This window comes from Eptatretus burgeri, chromosome 10 (assembly GCF_056783735.1).
Source record: "Eptatretus burgeri isolate ZD-2024b chromosome 10, Ebu_testis_v1, whole genome shotgun sequence".
NCBI lineage: Eukaryota > Metazoa > Chordata > Myxini > Myxiniformes > Myxinidae > Eptatretus > Eptatretus burgeri.
Window position 1 is genome coordinate 91,871,760 of NC_140970.1, and position 10,891 is coordinate 91,882,650.

The window sequence follows — 10,891 nt, forward strand, 5'->3', positions numbered from 1 at the left end:
ACGCACGAGTACAACGCATTCGGTGAGTATATCTGCCCCCAAGGCAGTTACATATGCGGAAATCGAGGGTGGTGGTAGTGGCGAAAGAGTCGTGGAAGAAGATAATGGCGCTTTACTTGAAAGCGGCGGAGATTCTCGAGCAATCGGAAGGAAAGTTGGGAAGTGTGAAAAATCTCGTGTACAACAGCAAGTACAAGGTGCGTCCTTTGTTTCACGAAAATGTCTGGTGGTTTCGAGGGTTCTTTTCAGGATCATCACTGAGCCTCTCCCCGCCCCCGATCGTCTCCAACTGTTGTTTTTGATGGTGATTTTCCCACGGATGGTTTGTAGGACCTTTGTGAGGTTGGTCTTCATCATTCACGTTTCCCCAATCATCACCGGTCCTATTTGTCCTCTCTTCAGCTTCCAGGATCTTTTCACTTCATTCCCGAGGTTTTGATATTTGCTCATTTTTCTTGATTTCTGCATCGTTTAGTCCAAAATCATCGGGTACTGAAACCTCCATTGACAATGCCTTCTTTTCCTTTTTGTATCTGAGTACTACGTCCAGTAGCCATGCTATGTTCTCTCTCTATTTTCGTGCTGGGTGGGGTCATCAGGTCGTACGTGAGCATTACGTCCTGGTTTTCAATTATTGCTTTCGGTTCGTGTTTCCATGAGTTTTGTGGAACGAGGATGTTGAAATTTCTGCAGATGTGTAGGTGGATTATGGTCTCCGTACCTTGTTGTCACTTTGTGTGTGCAGCTGTTCTGACATGAGTTTCATACATCCCGATAGGAGGTGGCTCGTGCTATTGGTCTACCTTGCAAGACCTACACTTATCTCATTGACTCGGTCCTGCCATTCTTTTATTTTATTTTTTTTAAAGCTATTCGTGTTATGTCCCTTGGTCTTGGGAATTTATAATGATTCGTTATCCATCCCAATTAAGATGACCTCTTTTAGCCATTTCAATGAGCCTTCTTTGTCTCTGTCCCTCGCTTTCTTTATACGAGGTGTGTTCAAAAAGTATCCAACCTTAATTTTTCGTGCGTAAACAAATGAAGCTAGGGAGGCGTGGTTTGGTGCACATGTGTAGGCGATCCTAATCCGTATGCGTGAATATTTTCCCGCCTGCAGAAGCTGTCAGTCGCCGACAGACCGCCGATGAGTGAGGAAGTGTAAGTGAGCGCCGTCGGATTTTTGTTTTTGACAAAATGACGGAAAAACTTGACCAACGCTACTGCATCAAATTTTGTGTAAAGCTTGGCGATTCCCAAGTGGAAACGATCCGCAAGATTCAACAGGCCTTCGGGAACGAAGCAATGGGCACCACACAGATAAAAGAGTGGTACAACCGCTTCAAAGATGGTCGCACGTCAGTGGAAAGTGAAGCATGTTCTGGGAGACCCTCAACATCCCGAAATGAGATCGTCATTGACCAAGTGAGGACCCTGCTGATGCAGGACCGGCGAATCACGATCAGTGAACTTGCAGACGAGGCGGGCGTCAGCATTGGATCCGTTCATTCCATTGTGACTGAGGATTTGGGCTTAAGGAGAATCTCAGCGAAGTTTGTGCCAAAGCTGCTAACGATCGAGCAGAAGCAACTCCGTTTGGAGATCGCACAGGACATGCTGGAGACTGTGAACAGCGATCCCAACTTCTTTAACACAGTGATCACTGGCGATGACACCACAGTGATCCGACGGCGCTCACTTACACTTCTTCACTCATCGGCGGTCTGTCGGCGACTGACAGCTTCTGCAGGCGGGAAATATTCACGCATACGGATTAGGATCGCCTTCATACGTGCACCAAACCACGCCTCCCGAGCTTCATTTGTTTACGCACGAAAAATTAAGGTTGGATACTTTTTGAACACACCTCATTTACCTTCCTGCTCTTTTATCATTCTCCTAGCTGTTGGTGTATATCTATTGATATTTTATTTTTTTTTGCAATTGTTGGGGCTGTATTCATAGTTTCAGTTTATTGTGTGACATCTTCCATTCGCACGTTTCTTTTGGAATTTTTTTTTAAATTTTTTTTTTTGCTCGGTGGGTTAGGAACCCTTTCTCCTGCTTGTGTTTGTTTACAAACTGGATTTGGTAGTCATTCTATGCTCCATCAGACTGCCACCCCATTCTCGTCTCAACAGGTACATTCTCAGGACGCATTGATTTTTGTGGATGGTGAGGAGTTTTCTTGTTTCGATCTCCAGTTTATTGATCACTGATTGTGGCCAGTTTATTATTCCACTGCTATTGCAAGTTTTTATGGCTTTGATGTTCCTTGGAGAAAGGTTTATTTTCAGGATCGGCCTCGTTCTTCACAGGTAGTTTTTGGTGCTTGTGACGTTTGGTGACCAATCGACCATTGGAACTTCTCCATTAAGCCCCCATGCCCACTTCCTCGTCTTCAGTTCTGGAGAGAGGGAATCTGTAGGTTGTATTATAATCCGATGCCCAATTTGAAATGATTGTTGCAGTTTTATTTACTAGTGCGTGGCCGTACGTGCAAAAAAAAAAAAAAACTAAAAAAAAAACTAAAAAAAAAAAAAAAAAAAAAAAAAAACTTTCAAACCGTGTGCCAGAAGCAACAACCACACAGGCCGTTCCTTCGCTCTCGCGTGCCCGTACATGCATGGCCATACGTGCAAACCAAAAAAAACAAAATAACAACTCTCAAACAACCACACAGGCCGTTCCTTCACTCTCGTAAACGACGACTGGATTGGGGCATTGTGTTTATCTATAAATGCGCATAAGAAATCGAGAAATTATTAGAATACAATAAGTCATCACGATCCGGAAGTGGTGCGTACCCGTACGGAATGTTCACATGCATTCCATGAATTATCGCTTTCATTGAAGTGATAACTGCTGTGATACTTACACAGAGTTAATTAAAATCAAGTTTACCTCCCTGTCTTTGCTTGCCATGACATTTGCTGCCATGACATTCGCTGCCATTGACCATTGCCACTCCTACGCCGCAGTAACTATGGCACCCTTTCCCCATCGGCCACACCTACGCAGCAACCTGTCTTGTCATTGGTTTGATAAATAAATGGCCATAACTTGGGGCCTCTTGTCCGATTAATATCAAACCTTGAAACGGCACATATTCAGGTCCCCAGCAATATACCTGGCAAGTTTCAATTAGATCGGACCAGTGGTTGTCGAGAAACAGCGGTCACACACATTGCTGGAATTATAGATAGATTGACCAATTTTTTTTTTTTTTTTTTTTAAATGAAACAAATTGTAAATGAAAGCGTGTTCAGTGAGGTTTTATGCATAAATTTTTTTTAACCTCCACATATGCTCGAACACTTAAAACATTTCCTGAGTCAGACTGACACATTCCTGAAAATATGCTGCAATCAGTTGTAGTGAATGTTGTGGTGAGAACATTGGTTACTCTCTCCTCCAGCACATCAAGGTATTTTTTTTTTTTTGATTGCATTGAAACATTTTGTTTCACAAATAAAACTGCTGCAAAAATTTCAAATTGACTATTGACATCTCATACACCCTGTATATGAGTAAACGGAGAGCAATTTTTGTTCTCATTAATTTTTTTTATTAGTTTTCCAACAGTACCATTTTTAGTTCACATGGACTTTAGTCAAGTGAGCTTATACCATCGAGCAGTGTCCATAGGTGAGTGAGTCAGTCAGTCCAGCAACACTTCAGTCATTATCGCTTGAACCAAATGCACGATTTTGATGAAACTTGGCCACCATCTTCATATCTGATGTCTAACGAAGGTGTATTGACTGCATCAAAATCTGTGCTTATTTTATGGGTCTACGGGGTGTTTACCAATTATATAAATAATAGAAAATGGGGGTATTTGTTCTCTCCTCCAAAACTACACACTATTTCGATGACAGTTGACAGCAACCTTCTTCACCCCGTGATGTACCAGTTTGTTCATGGCATTACAAATTTAAATCTGGGTCTAAGGTTAGGTCTAAAAATCATGGTGATATTAAGGGGGGTTTGAGTGACTGTTGCTCCTGATCCAGGTTAGCTTCAGGATTCACGGTCCTATTTTTTTATTATTCCATCACAACAGGAACCCTGTATTAAAGCTCTCATTTTTGTTATTCTGATAGTAGGAACTGCATAGTTGAAGCTGCTGCTTCTTCAATCTCGTAAGACTGCTTAAATCTTAAATATACCCGTTTAAAAACAGAATAAAGTCGCATTTTGTTCCAAATAAATAGATTATTCGCTTTCCAACGGTACCATCTTTGATTATTCTACGACAGCAGGAACCCTGTTAGAATAAAACGGGACACACGGACAGATGCTTCTCCTTTTAGCATCAGGTAATGGATGGAGATTAATTGCGTTTTTCTTTTCTTTTCTGTGTTTGAGCAGAATGTGAAGCAGTTGTATGCGCTGGTGTGCGGCGTTCTGAAACACTCCACCGTGCTGGAAGACGTAGTCAGCAAGAGTCGCCTGTTGAAGGATGACAAGAAACTGAAACCACAGATGGCAAAGGTTAGAAATTGAAGGTCATGAAAATGGTTCAGTTGCTTCCCAATGCAGTTTCCTGGTATTATGAAGCAAACATTTTGTCATCATGGACTTTCTGCCTTCCTTTTCTAAAATAGTCCTGCCATTTGAACTCTTCCAGGGAAGGTTATTCACAGGAAGCCTCACTGCTTGTCTACCAGAGCACTGCTTAAAACTGCCATCTTCGTTTTGAGCCATTCCAATACACGGTGTCCATAAAGTCCTTGCGTAACTTTGAACTTTTATAACTTTTGATGTACACATGATAGAAACAAACTATAAACGATAATTCATCAACTTTGGTTAATGTTGAAGTTGTTACCCCACGCATGTGAAACAAGTGCGTTTTTAAGCAATTTGTTAACATCTGTCTGTTGGTCCGTCCATTCGTCCAGCCACAAACTTCAGTTTATGATCGAGGAACAAGTTATTTTAGTTGAATGTTGTATTTTGGAGCATAAAGCTACAGTTTTACCGTACTTTGCCTCTGAATTTGTCCTGACCACACGTACGCATGGGGGAGTGAGTTCGTTTTTTTGTTTTTGTTTCTTAAACTCTTCCTTCCTAGCAGTGAAGCAAAGTTGAAAAATCATTTCAAACAGGAAACTTGCTATTTTTAAAGACGCTGTAAAGGGCACAACAGGACGAATAACTCATGTAATGTGTTTGACAAAGTGTTGTAATAGCCACTGCGTCAATGGCCGTAAACTTCTATAATATATATATATATATATTTTTAATACAACCTTCAAAATTTTTAGTTTATTTCAATTTAATAATTTACTTTAACACTGCAGAACATAAATTGCCTTCTTATTGCTTCCAAAAGCCTCCAGTTTTGCAGTAATTGGACATATAAAATAAGGTGGTGTATAAGATTACACCAATGACACTAAACTTCTGGAATTTTTATTTATTTATTTATGACCTTGAAAATCATTATTTTATATTATTTGAATTGTATACATGAACACTGTATGGGGGTAAGGTGTTCTATGAGTTCTCTAGTTTTATTGTTGCTGTTTTAAACACACAATTCCCCTGTTTCTCTTGACTAGTTTACATTTTCTGATGAAGCAACTTCAACATCAATGGTAAAGTCAACCACCGCAATTATTGCATTTTGTTCCCAAACTACGACGATTAAATCATTCACATATCACCTTATACCGGCAAGATGAGTTTCCCTGCCACACACTTCGAATGTGCGACGGCTCGGTTCTTGAGTGATGTCTTCTCAGACAAGTGGACCAATTGCTTGGCCATCTCGTTGGCCTGACCTATTCCCATTTGAATACATTTTATGTGACTAAAACTGTTCTTCACTCATCAAAACCACATTCTTTGGATGAACTCGGCATGATGATCACAAATGTAATTCGTGAAATAACTCTGCAGCAACTGGAGAATGTTTTCAACAAGTTGCAAAATTGGATTGAACGACGTATTACGAAAGATAACGGCGATGTTGAAGTCGAAACATTTGAAATGTGTTGTGCTTTAATGCACCATTTATAGTTTGTCCCTCTCGTGTACATCAAAGGTTATAAAAGTCCAAAGATGCACAAAGACCTTCTGATGCCTTCATCAATAACAGTTATTTGCCAGCTTCCTGGGTACACAAGTCAACAGAATTGCATTATAGCCGTAGACCTCATCTAGTGTATCTCCTCAGTTTTTTGTGGTTTGGTCCACCAGCATTTTTATTTGGTTTTGGGATTAAAAAATAAATTAAATCTTGCATTTTATGATCACACGTAACAAAGACTTTATTTAATTGACAGTGATGGGTTCAAAACACGGAATATATATATATATATATATATATATATATATATATATATATATATATATATATATATATATATATATATATATATATATATATATATATTCATTTTTTGCTGTCATTTAACAGGCAATGAAAGCTTATCCGTTCATACATCGATTATTGATTCTCTTCCATTATCAATTCAGCTGCTGGTGTATGACTACGTGTTTGGGAAGGGCCTAAAATGTGGTGGCCACTGGAAGTTGTTAATGCGGAGAAACCATGGTCAGCTGAATTCAATAGTTGCAAGAATGAAAGTCTCGCGTCATTTGAGCAACAACCAGGACCTGCTGTCGAGTTTCCAGGGAGCGGCAGATACGGGTGAGTTGACCGACGGAGTGCAAAATACAAACGATAGTCGTGATGTGGTGTGAAAACTTGTGGTGTATATATTTTTGTTGTAAAATTAATTTTTCCAAGTTTATATCGAGAATTTTGATTATCAGTACTTTATTACTACTCGAAGCACCCACTTCCTGCGGAAGCCGTCAAGGGGGTCATGTTATGCCTATTTTACTCCAAGTGGTCCCAGGATTACACACCCCAAAAAATGGTTGCAATTGGTTCAGCCGTTTTGTGGTACCTGGGAACAGACAAACAGACGGACGGACATTTGGTGAATTGTAGTAAGATTACTTGTAATACCGTCTTCCACCAGGTGGCGCTATGTGATGCCATTTATTGAGCGAATTGTGGTCCTTCCTAAACCCTGAACCCGAAGGGACTATGAATATCGTTTACCTCCACCTGGACAATGAAATTTTCAACCAAAGTTCAAACTTGAGTTTTCAACTCATTCCTTCTAGTGCAATAGGGGTGCATATTTCTGTTCTCCTCCTCCTCCACCTCCTCCACCTCATCCCTTTATAAGGGCTGAGATCTGACGGCACCAAGCTTCTGCCCCGCCTTAACCACGATACTGCTCCACCTCTCCCTCCACTCTCCAACCACCTTCACCTTATGGATTTCCCTCCTCACACAATCCTCCCATATCAATCATGGTCTACCTCTTTTTTTTCTTTTTTTTTCCTGACCTTGCTCTCTCAACCTATCCACTCTTTTTGCCATTCTCACTTCTCCCATCCACACCAAGTGTCCAGGCCATCTCAGCCGGCGTTTCACCAATCTCCCCGTCAAGCTCATCTGCACAATCCTCCTCCTATCCACCACCTTCACTCCCGCAATCCTCCTGACCCAATTGTTCTTGCAAACCTGCAGCCTCTGTTGTTGTTTCTGTCAGTGCCACCGTCTCCAGGCCATAAAGTTAGGCCGGCGTTAAACACGACATCAGAACCTCCTTTTCAATTTTCTTACTATCTTTCTGTCTGCCATTACTCCCTCCACCCTCCTCCATCCATTCGCACCCACCTGAATCCTGCGCACCTCAACCTCGGACTTACCATCCCCGGTCACTGTCCCCCCCCCCCCAGATAATCAAGCCTATTTCCTTGCCTGATCTCCTTCCCCTCAAACCTGATATTCATTTATTTTCTCTGCTGCCTGACCCACATCACCTCGGTCTTCTCCATATTCATCTTCAGCCCATGCTTCCCAAATGCCTCCTTCATAATATTAGAGACGAGCAAATACAACTTGTCGCTTCACTGACGGAGAAGTATTAAGGAGGGGGGAAGAGAGAGAGAGGCGGTGAGGCACGAGATAGATAGAGAGAGAGGTAGAGTTATGCCTCACCAAACATTGCTATACCGTGGGAGAGAGAGATGTGAGGAGGGGTGAGAGAGATGATGTATAAAAAAAAGAGAAAGGTGGGGTTAGTAAAGAGAATGATATGTTATGTTTAATGAACACACACACACACACATGTCAGAACAGCTGTACACATGACACAGAGTTTATGATGTAATCCGCTGGCACATCTGCAAAAACTTTGACATCGCAGTTCCAGAAAATGTGTGGGAAATGAACCAAAAGTAATCACTGAAAACACAGAAGTAGCTACCGCTCACGTACGAACTCATGATCACATCGAGTGTGAACATCGAAAACAAAGCGTTGTGACCAGATATCATACTTGGGTACAAAAAAAACAGAAGGCATTTCTGATTGAGGTGTTAATACCAGTGATTTTGGACAAAACAATGCTGAAATCAAGAAAATGTCTAAACACCAAGACCTCAAGAATGAAGTGAGAAGATCCTGGAAGCTGAAGAATGTCAAAGTTGAACCACTGATAGCTGGACCTACAGGAATGATGACAAAGAACCTCACAGATATATTAAACATAGGGGCAGTACCCCTGGTGCTCACCTGGTAGTGGCTGGATAAGATAACCAGGCAACCACTGGTAGTGAAGGATAACCTACAAAATATATAATGGAGAAGAAAGTGAACACCTATGGATTTTTTTAAATGCCATGAACAAACTTTGGTCAAGTTTCATCGGAATTGTGTGTGTGGCTTCAGAAAAGAAAGCAAATAATTATTCTTGGGGGCAACACCCCCCCCCCCGTCAAATGCCTTCGACCCCAACTTTTTTAAAATGCCGTGAACAAACTTTAGTACATCATGTGTGGTGAAGATGGTGGTCAAGTTTCATCGGAATTGTATGTGTAGTTTTGGAGAAGAAAGCAGACATATATTTTCGGGGGCAACCCCCCTGAAATCCCCTGAGAGCAGATTTTTTTTATAATGACATGGGTGATGAAGGTTGTAAAGGTTTTGTTTTTTTTTTGTTTTGTTTTTTTTTTCATTGGAATTGTGTATCATTTAAGAAGAAAGCAAATACCTATTTGGGGAAGCAACACACTCCCCTACCCCCTCCCCCATAAGCTCTCTCTGTAGACCCCTTCAGACCCCTTTTTATGACATCACGGGTGATGAAGGTTGTGGTCAAATTTCATTGAAATCATGTGTGTAGTTTTTGCGAAGAGGTTGCAAGTATTTGTGGACGGACGGACAGACAGACGCGCCATCCCATAAGCTCTCCGGAACTACTTTACAGGTGAGCGAAAACCCATCCCTGCGAATATTATTACAAACTAACCATTTGGAAGTTGTTCGGGGCTCAGCGACGATCCTGCAGGGCCATTGGCTTAAAACTTTGAGAACAGAAAACTTCACAGCTTGGTCCATGAATCGTGACCCCTTTCTAAAATGAAGGTGGATACTCTGAGCCTGTCCCTGGAGGACACCATTACACATTCTGAAACCAGCTTATGTAGATACCAATCAACGACGCGCATGCATGCACACACGTAGTATGATTTCCCCATTAAAAAAAAATCATTTTACTGTTCATTGTTGTTTAAATTTGTTCTTTAACACGGATTGTTTACCAAAAGTCGCATTTGATGCATCATGAAATGCATTAGAACTGGACTTGATTGCTCGGTGTGGGGGTAATGTCTCCACTGTTTATAACTCGTGTTAATGGTCACACATAGGATGCTGTAACACATTTGGTGTTGTCTGTGTGCAGTCACGCAGATTCCTCGGTATTGTCGTGTGAACGTCTTGCGTACCTCCGTGTGTGATGTGGTGGATTACTTCAAGAGACAAAGCCATAACTATCTTGGGAAGGCAAGAAGGTGAGGCCCAATAGCTTTAGTATTTTGCTGGTAACAAGATGACTCACCTTGGCTTATTGATGGACCACATGGTCCAATAGAATGTGAAAAGTTCCAGTGAATGTACCTGTACAAAATGGCCCCAAACCACCAATTGTACTGATGGTAAAATTGGTTAAGGGGTTAATGTTGCAGTTTTGTTGTGAACATTAAACTAGTCTTGCACAATGGAAATTGGGACACCACAGCGAAGATTGAAATTACCTTTTGTTTGTTTCCCTCCTTGCAAACCCCTTGAAATGCGCATGTTGTTTCCCTCCTTGCAAGGCAGTGTGTGCTTTGTATTGATTTGGAGCAGTTTTTGAAACTCAGTTGTAACCAAGATGCCATGAGGTAAAGAGCTGACTGACCGTCAGTATGGAATGGTTATTTTTGGTGGAGAAGGTTCACCACATTTCTCTCAAGTCAGGACAGACTCTGGTCCGACATTTCATTCACATGAGTGGTTTTCTATCGGGACCATTGAAGAGCACTCTGCTTTTGAAATGTTGGACACGTGCCTTTATTCAGATGAGAACTTTATCGGTTTGATGTTCCCCTGAGCTCAGTGGCTGTTTGTCTCGTCTAACTGTACTTTGTTGTGTCGTATTTGTCTATGCCCATGCGTTGTATGTGTGTTTGTGTGACAGCTTCACTACGAGCCTCAGATCTTGTAAAAAAAATAAAATAAAATAAAATACACGTTTTCCCAATTATTTTCCAACTGTAAGAATTTTTTTTTTTTTTTTTTTTTTTAATCCCAAGCCTCTCCAATAAGGTCAGAAATGGGGACATTAAAATGAGCTCTGACTGATCATCCATCCATGTACTTTTGTGTGTGCGACAGTTTAATCTGGGTAATAAGCATATGTGTGAATATAAGCACACGTGAAAAAACGAGGAAAAGAGCAATCGGAGATTGCAAACCCTCGCCAGGACTTCTTTTTGATTGGTGTATTTTTATAGGTTTCCAAGTAAATCC

General features: G+C 41.2%; 1 protein-coding gene across 1 annotated transcript; it reads left to right on the plus strand.

Annotated features, from left to right (window-relative positions):
* The first annotated feature begins 29 nt into the window (after positions 1-29).
* NSUN5 (NOP2/Sun RNA methyltransferase 5) lies at positions 30-10,875 on the plus strand. The gene is made up of 5 exons (XM_085899436.1): positions 30-197; positions 4,375-4,497; positions 6,490-6,664; positions 9,783-9,891; positions 10,198-10,875. Exons 1-5 carry the CDS (start codon positions 54-56, stop codon positions 10,265-10,267), a joined length of 621 nt encoding a protein of 206 aa, XP_085755562.1. The 5' UTR covers positions 30-53; the 3' UTR covers positions 10,268-10,875.
* The last annotated feature ends 16 nt before the right edge of the window (positions 10,876-10,891 follow it).